Source organism: Betta splendens, chromosome 1 (assembly GCF_900634795.4).
Source record: "Betta splendens chromosome 1, fBetSpl5.4, whole genome shotgun sequence".
NCBI lineage: Eukaryota > Metazoa > Chordata > Actinopteri > Anabantiformes > Osphronemidae > Betta > Betta splendens.
The window spans coordinates 12391413-12411326 of record NC_040881.3 but is presented as its reverse complement, the minus strand read 5'-3'; the positions used below and the strand labels follow the sequence as shown (position 1 = coordinate 12411326).

Below are 19914 nucleotides of genomic sequence, written 5' to 3'. Positions count from 1 at the left end.
GTACATTTTGTATTGTGTACTTGAACATTGAAAGCAAACTTAACTACTTAACAATTGTTTTTTTTTGTAAATCATAATATGCATTTCTCTGTTTATAAGCCTTACATATATAAGAAACTTGCAGCTAAAGAAATTCCCACAAACACAGTTTGACTCGACACAAAAACAAAAGTGAAAATCCCGTAGATCAAATAGGGTTAAAGTCGTCATAGGATTAACATTGATTGCATTAACTTAATTGTTATAGTAACTCAGATCTACACTTTGAGAATTGCCACACAGACATGTTTTTGCCTCAACACATGGGGGAGCTGTTCTACAAGCTAAACTACACTAAAACTACAGTATGAGCTGGTACAGACAGTGGGTGGATGGTGAAATCACCAGTGTTGAAGGCATAATTTGTAATCTATTAAATACAGGACAGACAAGTAATTTAAAATATTTATTCAAGTAGTTTTTTCCCCATCAAAAATCATATGAAAAGTTTACCAAGAAAAGAATTGTTGCTGTCACAGGATCAGGTTCCACAGTATACAAAACAAAGTGTGGCTTATTGCTGTTTTTTATGAAATCCCTGTAACATGAAACACATGGTCCAGTTTAAGGCCTCCGATATACAAGGTATTATGTGTATTGGTAAATATAACTGGGATTTTCAAATACCGTACTTATGAAATAACAACACATTATTATATCAATTATTTTGGGCAAAATAAAACAGGTGCCATCTAATCATTAAATAAATAAAAATGTAAATTGTTCTGCACTGAGCTGTACACTGCAAAAAAACCTGAGAATCTTTCTCAGTTTTTTAACTGAGAAAAACATTCATTAATACACATTTCAAGTCATTTTACATTTTTAAACGTTTAAAAAGAATAACCTTTGATAAGTTAATATGGAGATCAAATTCAAAATAAGGTCAAGAGATTTAAATCCAGCACATGAACAAATAAGACTCCATACTGTACAAGTTTGTCTTCTCAACAATTATACATCATTGCAAATTATTTCCATAAAAAAATAACTCAATTCGCATGCCAAAAAAACAATGAAACAACTCTAAACCAAACTATACATTACACTTGATGTATGTACACAAACAGGCACAGCTATGGCAGTTTCATTCTACATCAGTGTATTCTTCACAGAAAAAAAAAGATCTTCTGTTGATCTTCTGTTTGCTCGTATCACTGTGAATCCGAGGCTTCACCGAACGCACCTAACAGGCTTCCCTCTGCTAGCTGAGAAAGATATTTCTGAGAAAGGAGGAAGAAACCAAAGATTAAACATTTACAAACCAACAGTGAAAAGTTATTTTGCATTAATCAAGGTGAAGCGATCCTTTCAGGTTAGAATGGTGTTTATTAAGGCGTTTTGATCGCGTGCACTTCTGTCAGTATTAACTGAAATGCTTTAAATAAAGACTCTGATCAGTTAAGAAGATTGTTTAAATCAAAGGCATCTGCAAAAGCAAAATGATCAGTGATATTTAGTCTCTATGTTGTAGAACCCACTGTAAAAAGTCAAGTTGGCTGAGTTTCATTTCGTTGAGTGGAAGCACAGTCATATACGCACGCTTCTGGAGTCATTTCTTTGACACCAGTGCCATATTTCTTTTTACACAAATCCAAAACAACAACAACAACTTTTTGTTGTGAAATTGAAATGGTGTAAACGAGTAAATAATAAAACTAGAATCTGCAGCCGAAGCACCAGGACTCGCACAAACCCGGAGCTTTGACAGACAGCACAACTGCTCAAAACAGCCTTTTTTCCTGTTGGAATGCAATCCATCACATGCTGGGGAGTCGCCCTCCTCGGCGCTGCCTCAGCTGCGCTTCCTGAGGCGAGAGCACGGCGGGGCGGCCTGGTGCTGGGTGCCCAGTCATCAGAAACCCAATACAGCCGGGGGTTCACATGCGAGGCGTACGGTGGTGTGAAGGCTTTGCCCGTATGTTTGGCTGCATTTGAGTTCATGCCACTGAAGCCTCACAAAGTCATAATGACAGAACTATTTACAGGTATAAATATGACCTGTCATCACAGGGACTCAACAATTATTCAAATATTCCTCTTTGAATATTTTAGTGGTGGTTTATTTTCTAACATATGGGATGAACGACAAAGCAAAACATTTATAGACAGAAAATGTTCGATTACTCAGATTCATCCTAAAATTGACAACAACCGGTCAAAATTGTGTCAAAACACAAGCAAGAGTACAATATGCATGTGCTTAAGAAGTCATTACTGAGCAGCCCAGCAACAGGTGCCACCACCTCAAGGAGGTCGCTGCCAGACCACACTCACTGTAGCTCACTACATGTAGGTGGAACAGAGCAGCAGCAGAATTCACAGCTGTCCTGGACATGAACGTGAACGCAGACGTGCTCACGGTTTGGCGCAGCTGATCGGACCCCGTCTGACACTCAATGCAACGTGCAAACGCTGTACCTGTAGGTTCCTGTAGTGGACGGTGCTGCGGCAGTGAGCCGTCTTCGCAGTAGCCTCGCTGGTATAAAAGAGCCCACAGAGTTTACAGTAGAAACCAGTGCTTGGCACGATGAACTCCACTCCTAGTGGACGGCGGACAGAAAGCAAATCCCACACATTAGCTTCTATTTTCTCTTACATTCAGGTCGTTTGTCATCCTGAATCATCTAAATAAACTCACTATTCCACACTTACGGTGCAACTATTCACAACACTTCAGCAAATGAACACAATGGTAAGAACATAATGCGTCCCAGCCGCGTTATCAGTGCACTGAGAACAGTGCCACAGCTCCTGCGTCTGGGCTCTGCTGTTGCCGGGCTTATGCAAGCGTCCGTGCAGCGCGGCCCGCACGGGCCGCGCGCGTGCTCGCTCCGCTCATTCTCGCCCTAATGATAACATAAATACCCTTCTCTCAGGGGTGCACTTCGCAGACGGCTCACAGAAATAGGTCAGCAAAGTGGCCCAGCGTTTCCAGTCAATTAGAGTGCTAATGCAACAGGCTGTCAGTGCACATTAATGGTGTAGTGGATATCACTAACGTGCCCCTGCAATTAAATATAGAGCCCCTCACAGGCGGCTGAGAATAGAGCCAGAGGACGCGTTCTCCTTCACATGACTGTGGCCTCACGTGAGCTGATATTTGACAACAAAAGGACCAAATCGCTCTTCAGTATAGAAGACGGTGACCTAATGGCCGAGGTCATTTGACACAGCTTACCTAGTGGGATGCTGTGTTCACTGATGGCTTTGTCTTGATTATGTGATGGTGACGGGGCCTCAATCTCTAGAAAAAGGCACGCACCAAAAAAACCTCAGAAATCACATCAATGTACATTTCTTACATTTAAGAATCTTAATTTCATAGATTACTTTATCCTACAAGTAAATGTTAAACCTAAATGTTAGACAGATTTAGAACCTTTGAAGCATAGATGACTCTTGATTGATTGATGGTGAGGATTGTACCTGTTTGTTGTGTCCCGTTGCTGATTGTTTCTATCATGTGTTCCGCTTCCTGTGTCTGGCTGTCTTCTAATACACTCATGTGATTTTCCATTGGCTCCTCTGTCATCCCACTACTGGCTTCTTTATCTTCCGAACACGTCTCCTCCTCGGACGCTTTGGACTCTTCACAGGCGACGGTGTGGAGGCTGGTGATCTCCAGCTCTGGGACCGCTGGGTTCGGGTCCTGGTCGCCTGTAGCGGTTGCTGCTTTCTCAGCCGCGGGTGCAGCTTCCGCCTTGTCTCCCACGTCCACGGGCTGTTCCTGGTCCGGGGCCTCGTCCGCCGTCTCCTGCCCCTCTGACGCTGTGGCAGGCGCTGTGGGCTCCACTGCTTCTGCTGCAGGCTCCTTGGGGCAGGACGTCAACTCCTCCAGCTCAGGAAGATCTGGCTCCACAATAGCGTCGTCTTCTCCTCCAACCTCGTCTACCGTGACCAGTTCCTCCATGTTCTTAGGATACCAACACTCTTCATCGGTGTCATCTTCACTCTGAACCACTTTCTCCTAAGGAAATGAATGAAAGATTCTTTAAATAACCTGCAGACTCCAGCTTTAACATGTTTGGTGCCTGTGGTCGAATACATCATATTTCTTACAGCGTCTTTATCTTCACCACATTCAGGAGCCTCTTGCGTCTTATTGCTTCTTTGAGGTGAACCATCTTTATCTTTTAGGTGGTGATCCTGAAAAACGTGTTCGTTAGAACATCAGTGCTGCACATTATAAACCAGTGGCGTCTGCAGGAGCCGCTCACCTTGTTCTCAGCAGCCTTGTCTTTCTGGCTTTTCTCTGTGCTCGTAGGCCTCTTGCTGGTTTTCTCGCTCCTGCCTCTGCCTGGCGGCGTCTGCCGTCGTTCCTCCGGCGTTCTCCACGCGGGCTCCTCAGTGGCCTCATACTCATAATGCCTCGGCCTGCTGTGGTAGTCGCCCTCCCTCCTCTTTGGCTTGGCGTCGTGCCTCTGGTACGGGGCTCTCGCCAGCTTCTCCGACCGGTACATCGGCTCCTTCATGTAGAAGTCCTCGTCCTTGCTCCTGTAGGAGCTGAAGGACGCGCCCTGGGGGCTGCTCCGTACGTGCCAGTCCCTGCTGCCCCGCATCCCTTCGCCGCCCCGCTCATCAGCGGACCTGGAGCTGCCGTGATCCGCGTGTTTCTGGTAGGGCTTCCGACGGTCCGGCGCCCGACCGTTCGGCCGCTCGTCGTCCCCGCCTCCCCCGTTCCTCCACGGGTCCTCCCGCTCCCTCTCATCCTCCGTCCTTCTGGGCCAGTCCCAGGAGCCCCGGCTGGGGGCCAAGCCGTTGGTGGCGCGCTCCTGGGTCCTGCACGGCGCTCCCTGGGGGCTGTGCGCCGAACTGCACGATGTGAAACTGGGGCTGTGGGAATGAGGGCTGAGGGAGCGGCTGAGAGGGCTGCGGGAGCGCGCTCTCTCCGGGATGTAGCTGCAGCTGGTGTAAATGACAAATGGCGACTTAAATAAGAATCTGACATGTTTATATGAGTGAGGCTAAACTGAAAAGGCCTCTTCACCGTTCAAGTTCCTGCATCTCGTCCCTTTCGCGCTGAGATGTGATATCCTCAATGATCAGCTGAACATCTTTTCCCGGTTTCTATACAGAAAATTACATGTGAATAATTTGCTAACGCAGCCTAAAGCCTGCTGGGTGCTTCGGTTTTACCTTAAGCTGCAGCTCCTTGTACCTCTTAGACATGCGAATGAGCAGCTTTTGGTTGTTAATCATCGCTGGAGTAAGTTGGTAGTATTGAACCATGGCCTGGGCTGCTTCGACGTAGGCCATCTCAAGAAAAGCCTAAATGGAAGAACAACGAACACAGTTACAGGAGATGCTTCTAAGCACCACCACCATCTGTGACCTCGACAATAGAAGCATTTCTATAAATTCTGAAAGACTTAAAAGTTAAAATAAGGGTAATTACTGTACCTGATGTGTGGAGCGCATGAGGATGTAGTTGGTGACTTTGCCAAAGGGCAAACCGAGGTTGATGACATCATTCTCTGTGCAGCTGCCTTCAGGGAGGTTGCAGATGTGAACCACCCGTCCTGCCGTTGCCTTTCTGGCCAGAAATGCCTGCAAATAAACAGACACAGACACTATGAGTGTGTGGTTCAAATGGACCCAGATCACTTGTTTATCAGCCAGCATTTATACAGTCTATACCACTATACACTGCATAGAGAGCACAGTTCGGCTGATACTGATGGCCTGTGAGTCAAAGCGTGATGTCGGTCTACCACCGGTGTCACACAAGATGTGTGGTATCACTTCTCTGGCCGACACAGGTCACCTCCCTGTGTCTATGAATAGTCGTTGGCAGTAGCGCGGTGGTGATAATCATGGTTTTCTTGTTTGGACTTACAGACTTGTCAGCTGACTGGCCCCAGACATTTAACACTCTCGCTCTACGCCGCCAAGTGCGACGGCCTGCACTGCTCGCTGTCCCTCAACACTTCACCTTCTTGCTTTAAAGAAGGGAACACGAGAGATTATGAGATCATTTTACTGCGTCTACATTTGTTGTCACAATCAAACTTTTGTTTAAATTGAATGTTTTGTCTCTTTAAGACTTTATGATAATGTTGTCGTCAGTGTCGTCTAGTAGTGTTTTGCTGATTACAGTACATCCACCTATACTTCACCTTCCTCATTCAAACATGGCAACAACACTGACTTATTCGCTCTAACATCTATATTCACCATCAGTCCGGTGGCTGCACATACCATCCGACGCCTTGCGCTCCTTTAACATCACCGCAGAGAGCAGTTGTAAATTATGCTTGTTATATCGAGGAGTCCTATTTCTGCAAACATTGTGCTGCAACTGCAACTTCTCCAGCGCCCCTCCTCCTCCTCCTCCTCCTCCTCCTGCTTGGCGGGCCGACGGTCCTGACGGACAGGTCCATGTGCGGGACAGACCCCAGGCTTCTAATTCCACTTGAGACCGGCAGCCGGAGTCTCAGCTTTTACAGGGACTTTGTTCAGGGAACACCCAACACTAACATACACTTCACACTGGGTCCAATAGCCATGAGCTTAGTATAAAAGGGGAGGAGGAAGCCACTAAAGATGAAAACGGATTTAGAGCCAAGTGTATTATTAATCAAAACATATATGGAGCACAAGCGGTGCATGAATAATAAATAAACATGCTATGAGGGGTGGAAGGCTGGTAGCAGGTATAACTACTGAACCAGAGGATGCTGGAGGTGACAATGGCTACTGTGCATCAGTGAAGCACAGCATAATGGTTTTTGGCCAGTGGGTCGACATTAACAGCTTCAGACGCGAGCGTGATAAGTCTATTAACATCCCCGTGCCAGAATGCATGAAGGTCAGTGCTCATCAGGCTCAATAAACTGATCCAGGAATAAGTTGTTTATGCCCTTGGAAGATGAGCGAGAACCAGGGTCACGGTTGTTCAGCCCCAGCGCTCGCCAGTGCGTGGACTGTGAAATGCCCCCTTGTCTGGAAGCCCAGACAGCCTGACCACAGCGCCGATGTCCCCGTGAAGGTCTGACTCCGGCTGTGAACAGTAGCCGCATGGGTCGACCGCACACCAGCGGCGTGGCCGTGTCCCCGTCAGCCCAGGGGGAGACGCCCCACGCGCTCCCATTGGCTTTCGTTTAAACCGGAATTCTTGACGTAGCCTGCAGTCAACAAAGAATATGTCTCTGTCTGAGTCCAGCCAAATGTTCAACCTCAGGAGGTTCAAATGGTGTAAAGGTCAACAGCCCCTTCCACGCGGCGGCTTCCTGTCACTGACAGACGCTGACTCGTCTTCGGTGGAGCCTGTTTTGGGGACAGGGCTGTTCATTTGCACAACCCGATCTAAGTCGGACGGTCCAGAACGCAGCCTGGCTTCACGGTTTCTCCCCACGTTCCAACACGGAGCGCTCACGCTCCGATCCCTGGATCACGTTACCGCTCTCTCACCAGTCTGAAACTGTAGCCCACAGTTCTTTAGGTCCGCTCTCCCACCAGCGGTTCACTGTAATCCTGTGTTTATGTCTTGTGTTGGAGCTACTTCGAAGTGGGCGGTCAAACACCTGTGTACTGTGTGCTGATACAGTATGTGTAGGTTCAGGCCCGTATAATATTTATATACATCTGCCTAAAAACAAAACTAAAATAAAATAAAATCTAAATTAAACATCGGTGCATCTGCTGTGTGTGTATTTGTGTGAGTTCTTTGTTTGACACATGGTTTTAAAGACAGTAAAATTCCACCTGTTCTTCTCAGACAGGTGTGTGTTCATAACAACTAACATTTGCTCATGTCGCGCAGCCTGTAAATATTTTCCCACTGATACAATAAAAGCTGGTACCCCACGATGAGCCACAGGGCTCCCGTTATATACGCTCAGGCACGAGATGGAAACAAAGCTGTGCATGAACATGTGGATTCATGAACCCACACACGAACACACAGTTCGCCTTCAGCTCTTTGCTCTGCCGCTGTACAGTGTGGGCATTATTGCCCACAGACTGGTGAAAGCCGTGAGCTCAGCACCAGAGTAGAGTTTCCTGACGTTTGCTTTAGGCGCCTTCGACCTCACTTATCATCAGCATTTTTCAAGAGTTGGTGGCTGCACATCGACAGCTGTTGTTTTTTGCTCCTAGTATTAAAAACAGCATAACAGATAATTGACAGTGTGGTGACGCTAGCTAATAATTTTGTAGAAGGACAAAGATATTAGAGTTTAAGAGTTGTTGAGTAGTTGGACTCTATCAGGTTTCAATAAGAAGATTTGGGTCCATTCGTGACACACTTAATAAACACGCCGTGCACAAAAAAATAGCTCTACCAAAATTTCTCAGCTTTTGTTAAAATATAGGAAAGGTGATCAGTTATTTCTGTATGTTTTGCCCCCTCATATAATGCAGGAAGTACTGTACAGGAAGTAAATAATCCAAAGAGGAAACCCAAACAAATGTCTGACCTTTGACTCCGGCTGTTGTGAGGCCAGTCCTGTGTCTGATGTGGAATAAGTCGTCATGGCGGCAGCTGGCATGTATGAAGAATTAGACACATCTGTGGAAACAGTTTGCAATCTGGATTTTAAATTCTTGTACATACAGTACACAAGCCATACAAGTGACGGTGATTTCACTGTCCGAGTTAATTTAATTGTGGATGTAGTTAAAAACAGGTCGTATAAAATAGATTAAAACATACATCACTCACAAGAACAAGAACTATGAGGTATGTTCGACTAGAAGCAAGTTACAGAAGGTCTATGTGATACGGAAGCTGTGAGGAAACAACAGCTTTGAAGGTTTTAAATTAGACACGTAACAAAGGTCAAATGCACAACTGTAAACGTAAAGTAAGATGGAAGAGACCGTTTAAATTTACCAGCAAACGTCACCGTATCAAAACACACTCTCCTCACACGCTCATGTAACTCTACACACACCCGCAGACCTTTATCCATCACCCCGTGTCACGGAGAAGCACCGGCGCCAGCAAGCGTGGACGGCGGCCTACCTTGACCCGCGGCAGCGTAGACCATGGCGTTCATCCCTCCGCCGCTCTGGCTCCCATCAGGCGGCCTGCCGGCGGCGTAGTGCACGGCTGCGGCCGATGCCACGACGTTAAGGTCGCTGTATATAGAGCAAAGGAATAAAAAGCAGGTCCAGAACGCACCACGGCAGCAGTAAAGACGTTAATCACGTCTGACGGGCGCGAGGAAATGTACAGATCACGAAGGATCATAATAAAAGTAGCTATGACTTAAGAGGGAACATCTGATGTTGTCACTCAGCACTGACGCAACAGGACACTGAAAGGCCCAGTTGGGCTCAAACCCTCACTTACATTGTAAGTTTGAACCTGCTCACCTTTCATTCGCGAACAATGTTCGGTTCTGCAGGTGTAGCTTCCCCTTTACGTGCTGATCCCAGTCCTGAAAAAATACGCACACATACTTATAAACACGCCGGCCAAACATAGAACCGAGCAGCTTAGACAGTGGAAGCTCACTGCTCGGCTCCCCCCGGTCGTCCTTATGTAAGAGCTCGTGAACGACCGCATGCCCGTGAATGTGAGGCTTCGCGCTATGATTAGCTGCATTCTCAGAGGTTTAGTATTTAGCCATTTTCTGCCCCAATAACCGTCCATGTGCAGTTTGCTTGTTGACCTGACCCACCTTAAGGTTGTAGACCTTCTTGTCGCAGATGCTGCACTGATGGGGCAGTTGAGTGGGCGTGACGGCGTGGTAGTCGTTGACCTGATACGGCTGGAGTATCCTGGTACCTGACGCCACGGCCTCCTCGCGTCCGTGCGGCGGCGGGCAGCCGCTCGAAACGCCGCCGCCGGGAGGGAACTTGGGCTCCGGAGTCGGCTCTTCGGGGTTGTACAGCTCCATCCGGGGCCTCATCGGCTGCCCAGGGCCCGTCCACACAGGGGCGGCGCTGGGAACGCCGTCCGCTTGGCCAGTGTGAGCCAAGTGAACGGGGCCTTTCCATTGATCCCTATGCCCGGTGGTGTTATACGAATTCACGTTCTGCTTGTTGGCGCTGAAGCCAAGCTGTTGTCCCTGCATGTCCTGCCCATAGTAATCTATTTGGAAACCAACACTGTTCTTGGTGGGAGGGTTGACGCCTTTGTACTGTTCGTCCCCAACAGTGGCCGATGCTGCTGCTGGGGCTGATCCTGCAGCCACGTTGAACTGGAGACGCCTGTCAGTATCACAAGGGTACGACGGCCCAGACTTTTTAGCATACTCTGCATCTTGGCAACCCACTGGGACCCCCCCACCAGGATGGTTCAGCCTCACGTTCCCCGCGTTTTGATTGAATCTCCCACCCACCAAGGCCCCCAGGGCAGAATCGGAGGAGGGAAAGCCCAGCACGCCCGTGGGAAAGGCAGCGTGCGGGTTCCCGACCAGGGTGGACGTCTGCAGCTGGTTGAACAGAGGGTGGGACATGGCCACGTTGGACAGCACCTGGTTGAGAACGGTGGCCGCGCTCGCTGTGCCGGCCCCCTGGGCCAGTTTGAGGCGATGGAGGGCGAGCTGGGCCTGGAGCTGAGCGAGCTGGAGGTTGGCTGGGCTGAAGAGTAGCTGCTGGTTCTGCTGCTGAGGCAGCAGCTGCACGCCGCCTGCCAGCTGACCGGCCACCTGGAGGCCCTTTTTGTCGGTGCCGTCCACGGACACAGCGCCGATGCTGCAGAAACAAACAAAAGAACTTCAAAATCTAAATCTGCCAACGCACATGGCTCTGTGCACTAAAGGACTAAGAGGAAACTCATGGACTTGATGCTGGACACATTAATAAAAAAGCTGGCGTGACTCATATTGTGAATACTTCTAAACCAGAACCCCCCACTAGCACGAATAAACCAGGTCTTGCCATTTCCTTAGGTTGCTTGTCATATTCGCATGCTGCGTTTCTCACAGCAAACAATCTGCATCTGACGTGATCAGCAGATGGCCGCCAGTTGAGCACGGACATCAGCCGCCTGTCATCGTCGCCGGGTTTAGGATAAACCAAAGGAAGTACAACATGCCAAGAGGTATTACACTCAAGTATATTTCTGATGGAGGTGCCTCCGTCCAAGCGGACTTGAAAATAAATGCCGTGATCCAACAAAGCTTTAAGATCTAAAACCTCGATCAAGAAAATAACTTTAGTCCATTCTGTCCGTCACTGTTACCAACGCTCCTCTGGATTGTTTCATTATTCGTAGTCAAGTATCACCTGTTCACATGGAGTTAACCTAATGGATCTGCGGTTCTTTGCATGAATTCAAACTTCAGAACATCACTGTAGAGGAGACCCTGCACATGCAGAAGCTGCCACAAACACTGCGAAAACACATTTTACCAATTACGAGAGCACGTCTAAGATACACAAGCATGACATCGCTGCTCTGCTAATATGGTTCTCTCTAATAGATGGCAAGGTCCATTCATGAAGCAGATATAATATTTAAACCATGTATAACACAAACATATATGCTATTGAGTAAAATGTCAGACATTTTAAATACATTCATAATTCTATCAATTTCAGAAAAGATGTGACAAAAAGTGAATGAATGATGTTAGAAGTGTGATGTGACTGTTATACTTCTATGTACAACAACAAAGAGCTGCAGTGGAACCTTACTCAGGACAATTGACAGTTCTCAGTTTTACTGTGATTATGTGCAGCCGTAAGTGAACAAGGCTGCTGATGGAAAGATAAACTTACACCATTCCAACATATGACTCAAAGCTATAAATACTAGAGTTACCCTCTGCCATCCAGACACAGTGTCCTGACCAGACTAATATGGCTCCTGGGCAGCAGACACAGTGTGCTGGACTCATTAAACCAGACTTGATGACAATCAGTGTGCAATGAACTTCAACCAGGTGGACAGAGTAACAGAGTAAGGAATGAGACCCTGAGGAAAACATCTGACTCCTACTCAATGATGCCTCATCACCAAACCACCAGCACACATACACAAGATGGGTTTGATAATGTGTGCTTCAATAAATACCATTTATAAATTCACATAAAGTTACAATAAAAACTATTTTCGTAAATGAGAATTTAAGACAGTTACAGGGCTTAAATGGAAAAAATATTCTTTAAACACAACAAAACTTTGTATCTGAAGTGAACAGAACACTGAGTGTGTTGTCTATGTATGTATATATATATATATATATATATATATATGTAGATTAAATATAAAAAAACACCAAAAATGTCACCTCTAAAATATCAGTTGATATTTTAGAGTAATAGATAGAGTGATCAGTGATAAAGCAGGTAAAACTAGGACAAGGACCGAAGGACCGGTAATATTTATTATATTTATATTTATTATATATTTAATTCCTTTTATATTGACAAAATGACTTCAGCGTGCGTTTACGTGTTACTGTGACTTTGGACCCTTCCAGTCAAAGCCATGGCGCAGCCTCTGCTCCAGCACACGCAGTATTAGCTCAGTCTTATAAATAGCCTGGTGCAGTCATTAACCAGTCATGCTAGTAAACAAATTTGCAGGTCCGTGTCTCTTTGTTTTTACATTTGCAAAGGCCCATCGTAATCAAAGATTAACTAATAACATAAATAACTTACTAAATGCTAAATGTGTTTGATTTTAGAGAATTCATTACAGCTAAATCACACTTTATGGAATGAATAATGTTTTGCAGATATACTGTAAAATCACAGCGCAACGCTTTCTAATTGTATCCTGCAGCTTTTAAGGAAAAAGCATTGTTAAATTATTTATTACCTAAGTTTTAAAGCAAATATTCAAGTGATAACTCTTTCAAACAAACATTTTGAAATTTTGTTGGTTGTAGTTTGACTTTAATCTAATCAGCAGATGTATTTTAGCAGGCTTTAAAATCTGAGAACTAAATGTGTTATTTACGTTATATGAAAAATGACATCACAATGTTGGAAAATTAGCCTAATGACTACAAAACATAATTGCATTTATAATTAAGTGTTACTGTAAATCCCAGGTTTCCACCACATACTGTAGTAAATAAAACTTGCTGATAGAACTACTCAGCGTTACACATAAGATAATGGCATGTAACGTTACACTCAAGGAAAATTATTAAACCATAACTATTAAAACAACAGCTGTTAATAACTATTAACAAAAACAAAATAATAATTCATAATTATTAAGAGCAGATGCGATGCACTGGTGCATCATTCAGCCTGACAAAAACACACTGATATGAATAACAGCTATTACTGCACTACGCATTCAAGATTCTACATCACAGTCTTTTAGTTTAAACTTAGACGTGCATAATATAGCAAAGCAACGCATCAACATTTAGCATCTCGCTACATGTTTCCACAATAGTGCATATTCATACATTAAAGGTCATTAAATGCAACATTTTCCAGGTGGAACTTAATGGAGTTTACAGGAGGAAATTACAGATTACAGCAAGGATTCGAGCCCTCCTCCGCTCCAGGACAACCTTCCACTGGGTGCATTGAAGGACCAAACCAGACTGCGGCTCCAGACATAAATCATGTTTGTACTGACACAGTTCAGTTGAAGAGACTCATCACCACTTAATAAACTGACATTAAAAAGGACATTCGCTTCATATTATAAAATAAACACACAAACCTTGACAAGAGGCAGCAGCGATCCAAGTTACACCTGCAGCTCTACACTCCACACTGCCTGCTCAGTGTGACCTCAGCCCAGCTAATACTAATTCACCTAATGACCCTCTAATGAGGGGCAACATGACTAATTCCAGCACATTTACACCAACGTAACATCACTGCGACTTCTCCATAGCCCACTGTATGTGAGAGTGCTGCTTCCCTGCGTTAACCACACGACGGCCATGGGAGACGCTAGTGATGAAAAGCCACAAGTGGCCAGTGTGTGTGTGTGTGTGTGTGTGTGTGTGTGTGTGTGTGTGTGTGTGTGTGTGTGTGTGTGTGTGTGTGTGTGTGTGTGAGAGTGAGTGAGAGAGACAGACACACAGAGAGAATGGGGGTTGACCAGGTTTTCTGATAATGCCTTGGAATCCTGAAGCTGCTGTTTAGTCTCACGCAAAGTCAACAATTGGTCTCACAGTAACTGGAAAAAACTACTTGTCTGTCACTCCTGAAACACTAACGTGCTTAGAATCTGATATTATTTGATAGCTTGTCTTCTATGAGGCCCATTCTTTTGAGAACAGAACAACAGAGATTGACATTCAAGCAACACATAACAAAAATGTAGATGTCAGGGCTATTTGGACAAGCAGCTTTTTAAAAGCACTTCTTGAGGCATCAGGAAAAAAAAGGATTGTGGTAAAATGGTAAATTATTTATTTATTATTTATTGTATTATTTATTAAGTAAATTATTTCAAAATAAATCAAACTAAAATACATAATTGTTAAATAGACATAAGATGTAAATTCTTTAAAATGTATGATTTTACAAACTATTTAAGTATATTGATAAAATAATGAATACAACCCATAAGAACTTGTTTTTGTCATTTAATGGTCATTGAAGGATGCAAAACAGCAGCCTATTTATATGCTATTTGTCTTTAAACAAAGATAAAAAAATAAGTTATCATTTAATTAGATTTATTATTTATTCTTTAGTATTAATTTTACTATAAACTAATTAACTAATTAAATAACTAACTAATAAACAATTTTTTTACGTGTAATAAATACAATGTTACGCTAGTACTTTAATGTTTACATAAACAAATAATTCTAGTTGTAAGATGTAATATTTTAACACTGCTTTTATTGCTAAGTATTATTTTACATCTTTCTACCTCTTATGTGCTGTAAACATAAAAGGTGTAAAATCATTTTAGGTTGACATTGCAGATGTGACAAGAAAGATATACAATTACAATGTGTGACGCACACCCCCAGTAAATTATTATTACTATTTTTGTCATTACTGTATTAATTATTACATATATCCATATATAATGTTTTGCCATGTAACTACCGTTCAAAAGTTTGGGGTCACACAGACAATTTTGTGTTGTTCATTAAAAGTCATAAAGTCTGAGTTGTAAAGTGAATTGAAAATATAGTCTCGTTAAAAAGGTTAAAAATAATGATTTGTAGTCGAATTAATAATTTCTTTTAATCCTCAAACTTTGCTCTTGTCAAAGAATCCTCCATTTGCAGCAATCATTGCAGACCTTTGGCATTCTGGATGTTAATTTGTTATTATCTGGGCCTTCTGACGCAATGAGCAGACACATTGTACCATTACTACACTGCAGTGACAGTAAATATTGCAGCAACAATCAGACTTTTACAGCTAGAATAGTCATTTACCACATTCGTGATGTAAACAGTGTATTTCTAAATTGTTCACTGCAAGAAAAGTGCCTTTCTGTCAAAAATAAGGACATTTCTAAGTGACCCCAAATTTTTGAACGGTAGTGTACATTGAGTAGCCTACATAACACAACTGATACATTCAAGTACCTGATTTGTGGATATAGAATTTTAGACTTAGATTTGTATTTTTAAATTTGTATTTGTTATCCAGCAAACGCAAATGTTCGTCCTCAAAAAAAGAAGCACGCACACACACACACACACACACACACACACACACACACACACACACACACACACACACACACACACACACACACACACACACACACAGTACATGTACATGGAGGTGTATTATACAGTGAGTTTCTTTAGAACAGCCCACTAGATGGCGCTATGCTCTATATTATCCTATATAATTATCTATTTGAGGCCAATATATTCCTTTCAGACAGAACAGTCTATAACGCCTGACAGGATGGGAGTTATGATGTTTACATCTGCAAGCAGTGACTTAATGCCCCACTGAAACATGAGGAAAAGACATAGAAATGCGTTTATTAATAATACCATCATTTTACAGTGAATCCCTTCCATAGACGTACATGGGCAGACCACGTATACACAGAAACATGTATGAACTCGGGCATTAATCACGAGGACACCGTGCAAGCCCCACGCTTCCCAACATGGGATCAACGTTCCAGGCCCTAATTTAACTTTTCAACATATCAGACACATTGCTGCAACCTGCACCGTCAACACATATCCAGCATCATGCCTGGGACACCATCATGAGGAGGAAGGCTCAGCTTGCCTTGCTCCACATTTGGCAAAGTTGCAAGGGGGTGGTTCCTGATTTATGGCGCTCCAGCACTGGGCGGGTTATCTTGGCCACAAAGACGGGACCCGACCCGCTACAAGCCCCAAAAGGCTGCGCGTCCACCGCACGGCATCACTTTGATTTGCACTGTATTTCTAAAGATTTACACAGGGGATGACATGAATCCAAGTCTCTCGCTGTTCAACACAACAATGACACTCAGTCGGCTCAACGATGTGCAACCAAACCCAGAGAGGCTTATGCTGGAGAAACATTTTTCATCACTTCTCACATGGTGGCCGGAGGTGATCCTGTTTCAGCCAAGACGCTGCAACATGTGATATAAGGGTCACAGAGGAGCCTAGAGGTCAGAGGGAAACTCCTGCCTTCACAGCCGTGGCACTTTAAGAGCGTGCCAACAGCCAACAGGCATTTCTCCGTCCTCAGACTCTGAGATACAGTCGCGAGCATTAAAAGCGACACCTGTTTGAGGCATTTACTAAGAAATAAAACATCAGCGGGAGCCTGAGGGGACAAACACGTGCTCAGCAGCTTCTAGAGTCAACTTGTAAACCAAGCGTTTGTTCAAATGTAAACCATAAATTCCAACGCCGCCATTTTTCTGACCGAATATCAACACGGGTCCCGCTTTTCTTTTCTGACGCATCGGGTTCTCCGCGGTCACATTTAGCGAGACGGCGCTGACAAGGGCTAAGAAAAGCCGCCCAGGTACCTGGGATCTGCTGACAGTGAGTGTCAAACTGGGTGCTGAGAGCTCGGGGCCAGGTGACAGCTCGCTGGACCTCGGACAGACTGACATCAGAGCTCCAGCCGACTTGTCACAGTCGCTGCCGGCAGAAAGAAGGATGGTCGCAGGCCGCGGGGAAACCTCAACGTACAGCGGCTGCATACATGAAGGCGAAATAACAACTAGTCCCATCAGCCCACAAGCAGAAGGGCAGGTTTTTAGATTTTGTGCACTATTCAACAGTAAAATATCCATTATTACAAGGATTGTGCTGGTTTTGACAGCCGAGCTTCACAGGCCATATTTCCTGCTGCTCTGAAATATTTATTTATAGCTGTCACCCGGGTGTAGACAGCAACTTTCATCTGTGTCTAGTGACACATTCAATGTTCAGGACTGTTCGCTGTGAAATTCAGCAGATCCAAATATAAGCGTAGGACTGCTCCTTTAAACTGAGCAGAGGCTTGCCGGTTGTGAGCGGCTGCAGGGGGACAGCGGGGAGTCTTCTGCCGTGGCGGTCAGCAACATTGGAGCTATATCGGTGCACGAGATGACGAGGCGTTAATGCCCGCGGCCCCTCCTCCGGCGCGCTGCATCCTCCTCCCTCCCGTCCCTGTTCGTGATGACCTCACCCCACTCTTCCCATCGCTGTCCGAAGCAAGCGCTGCATTTTACCATCTGTCGCCACTGCTGTGCTTAAAAATACAAATCAAACCCAGTTATGTTGGGCCACTGGTACTCCAGGTGCCCCCTCGTCATTTTAAAACCACTTCGTTGCCCTTAAACTGTGTATTGGCTAAAAACGCCATTTGAACTCAATTGTTTATTTATTTTATTATTATGATTTTTAAAATGTAGGGACGTCACACAGTAGTAGACATTAGCTGATAGTTACAAGATGACGGGAAACGTGTCCAAAAGTTTGTGATCAACTTTTCTTAGGTTAGAATCATGTCTAGTATTTACATGTGTATATAAACAGACATGTTTCTACATGTACTGGCAAAAGACAATACACAATTCACAGACAGTGTAGACTATGACAATACTGTATTAATACCGTATACCAAGTGGTGGAAGGATTTATTACAAGTGAAAATATATGTATATTTTTTATTTATAATATTTTAATAATTCCAAATACTATTAGAGTCAGTAATTTGATTGACAGTGATTAATATGAGCCTTATATTTGTTTCTGTAATAAAAAGTTATGAATGTAGAGGAAGAATGAAAATTGATTAGTATGGTCGTCATCAGTGTCTTCAAATGTTGAACTATAGCTTCATGATCAGCAACATCCAAAGCAGCTTCTATGAAGAATCACAAAATAGGAAAAAAAGGAAAAGAATCTCTAGCAGGATCTCAGTATAAATGAGAAATCCCCCTCAAAGCCGTGGACAGAATGGGTTGGCCATGCTCTGGAGTAATGACCATCAAGGGATTTCTCTGTGGAGCCTGCAACACACTTTTAAAGCAGAAACCAGAGAAGAAGACTACGTGGGATTTGTAATAATCGTTTCTTATCTTTAAATCCGTATTTTAAAACGGAAGATACAATAAAAATAAATTAAGTTTTATTATTTTTCCAGCACATTTGGATTTGTTGAGCGCTCAAAGTATTATAATGAGGGGAATATTGGTGAATTAAACACATTTAAATGAAACTCAAAACAGGTTCATTTAAGGTTCACACAATTAAGCAAAAGACAAAAGGCTACTGTTTGTAAAAGCACTACACAGTATTGGAAATGTCTGACGTTCACAAGCAGCAAACGCACGGCTGCACGACGCTGACCTTCTAGGACGACTTATTGAAACAACTATGAACCAGCAGACCCACAGGAAGCGATGCGTTTGGGGAAGCCTGCAAGTCGGCACCGCAGGGGGCCGGGGAGGTTGCTGCCCTTCTGCCTTCGCGCTGATGACTCGCTGACAGCTGTATGCGACAGGGTCCCAGACTAGCCGTCGTTTTCGCCATGCACATGGTACATCTCACTGCAATGGGCCGTCCAGAAGCAAACACAGGTACGGAACACTCCCACACGAATGTATAACGCATGCATTTAATGTGTTGCAGGATTAATGTAACGAAGGAGACGGAGGAGAGTCCCAGCATCAAAGCAGTGATTGGACCGATTGAGTCGTGAGCCGACGTGGCTGCTACTGAGCTGAGTGACCTCCTCAAACAAAGCACATTATAATTTGGCTTCAGGCTTGACAGCTGTTACATCAACACATTGGAGCCTGACCCACTTTCCAAAGTAACTGTTGTCGTGTTACATAAGGCTCATGATAACAGACAGTGACTCACTCCGGACCAACGAACCTTCACATGACTCACCACAACACCAGAATATTCTAAACGAGGAGGCTCTGCAGCCCTTGAAGCCGACGCGGGCCGGGTTTCATCTGCTGATTGCAGGTGCAGCGACGTCCGTCCACTGGAGCCGCTCTTACTGGTCAGTCTGGGGCTTTACTGCTGGTGAGTGTGTGGGCAAATCTGATAGGCTCCATAAAAATCTGTTATGACATTGTTAATTCACAGTACATAAACACATGCTCTACTTTCATTTTCCCATGTTGCAATTACTCCAAACTAGCACTGGACGAGCAGCAGCAGCCGCAGCGGCTACAGGGATGTGCTGCATGATTTTCTCAGGTGGGAAAACATATTCACACACGACTGCCATTATGGAGGAAAGTGTCTGGAAATGTTCCCTGGGTTTTGGTTACAGGAAAGATAATACAAAGTGGGCTTGGTGACAGACTGAGTAGTTCTCACTAGTGGCAATGTGTTCTCATGAGAGCCCCTCTTTCTATTGCCCGCTCGCTCCATTTAAATCTAATCCAGGAATGTGAAGTTGGTCCAAAGTTGTGCGAGGCCCACTGGTGTAAAATCTGCGGCTACAGTGTGAAATAGCTCCAGTGAAGAGTGGTTAGATTAATGTGTAACCGGAGCCGCAGTGTTTGTGGAAAAATAATGACTTTTGCTTTTTGCGGGAGTCCAGACGCAGGAA

General features: G+C 44.5%; 1 protein-coding gene across 2 annotated transcripts in view; it reads right to left on the bottom strand.

Annotated features, from left to right (window-relative positions):
- Positions 1 to 432: 432 nt before the first annotated feature.
- Positions 433 to 19914, bottom strand: part of rbm20 (RNA binding motif protein 20) — a 25808-nt gene continuing 6326 nt past the window's right edge. Inside the window, exons 1-14 of one of the 2 annotated variants that reach the window (XM_029159824.3) lie at positions 13628 to 13852; positions 9669 to 10686; positions 9361 to 9425; positions 9008 to 9123; positions 8460 to 8551; positions 5443 to 5589; positions 5179 to 5310; positions 5030 to 5109; positions 4260 to 4947; positions 4102 to 4188; positions 3469 to 4009; positions 3221 to 3286; positions 2461 to 2582; positions 433 to 1262 (exon numbers count right to left, since the gene is read on the bottom strand). In XM_029159824.3, the coding sequence (XP_029015657.1) occupies positions 1194 to 1262; positions 2461 to 2582; positions 3221 to 3286; positions 3469 to 4009; positions 4102 to 4188; positions 4260 to 4947; positions 5030 to 5109; positions 5179 to 5310; positions 5443 to 5589; positions 8460 to 8551; positions 9008 to 9123; positions 9361 to 9425; positions 9669 to 10448 (2985 nt within the window). In that variant the 5' untranslated portion in view covers positions 10449 to 10686; positions 13628 to 13852 and the 3' untranslated portion in view covers positions 433 to 1193. Of the gene's footprint in view, positions 1263 to 2460; positions 2583 to 3220; positions 3287 to 3468; positions 4010 to 4101; positions 4189 to 4259; positions 4948 to 5029; positions 5110 to 5178; positions 5311 to 5442; positions 5590 to 8459; positions 8552 to 9007; positions 9124 to 9360; positions 9426 to 9668; positions 10687 to 13627; positions 13853 to 19914 lie in introns of those variants that run through there. The other variant, XM_029159819.3, reaches the window with a different exon arrangement.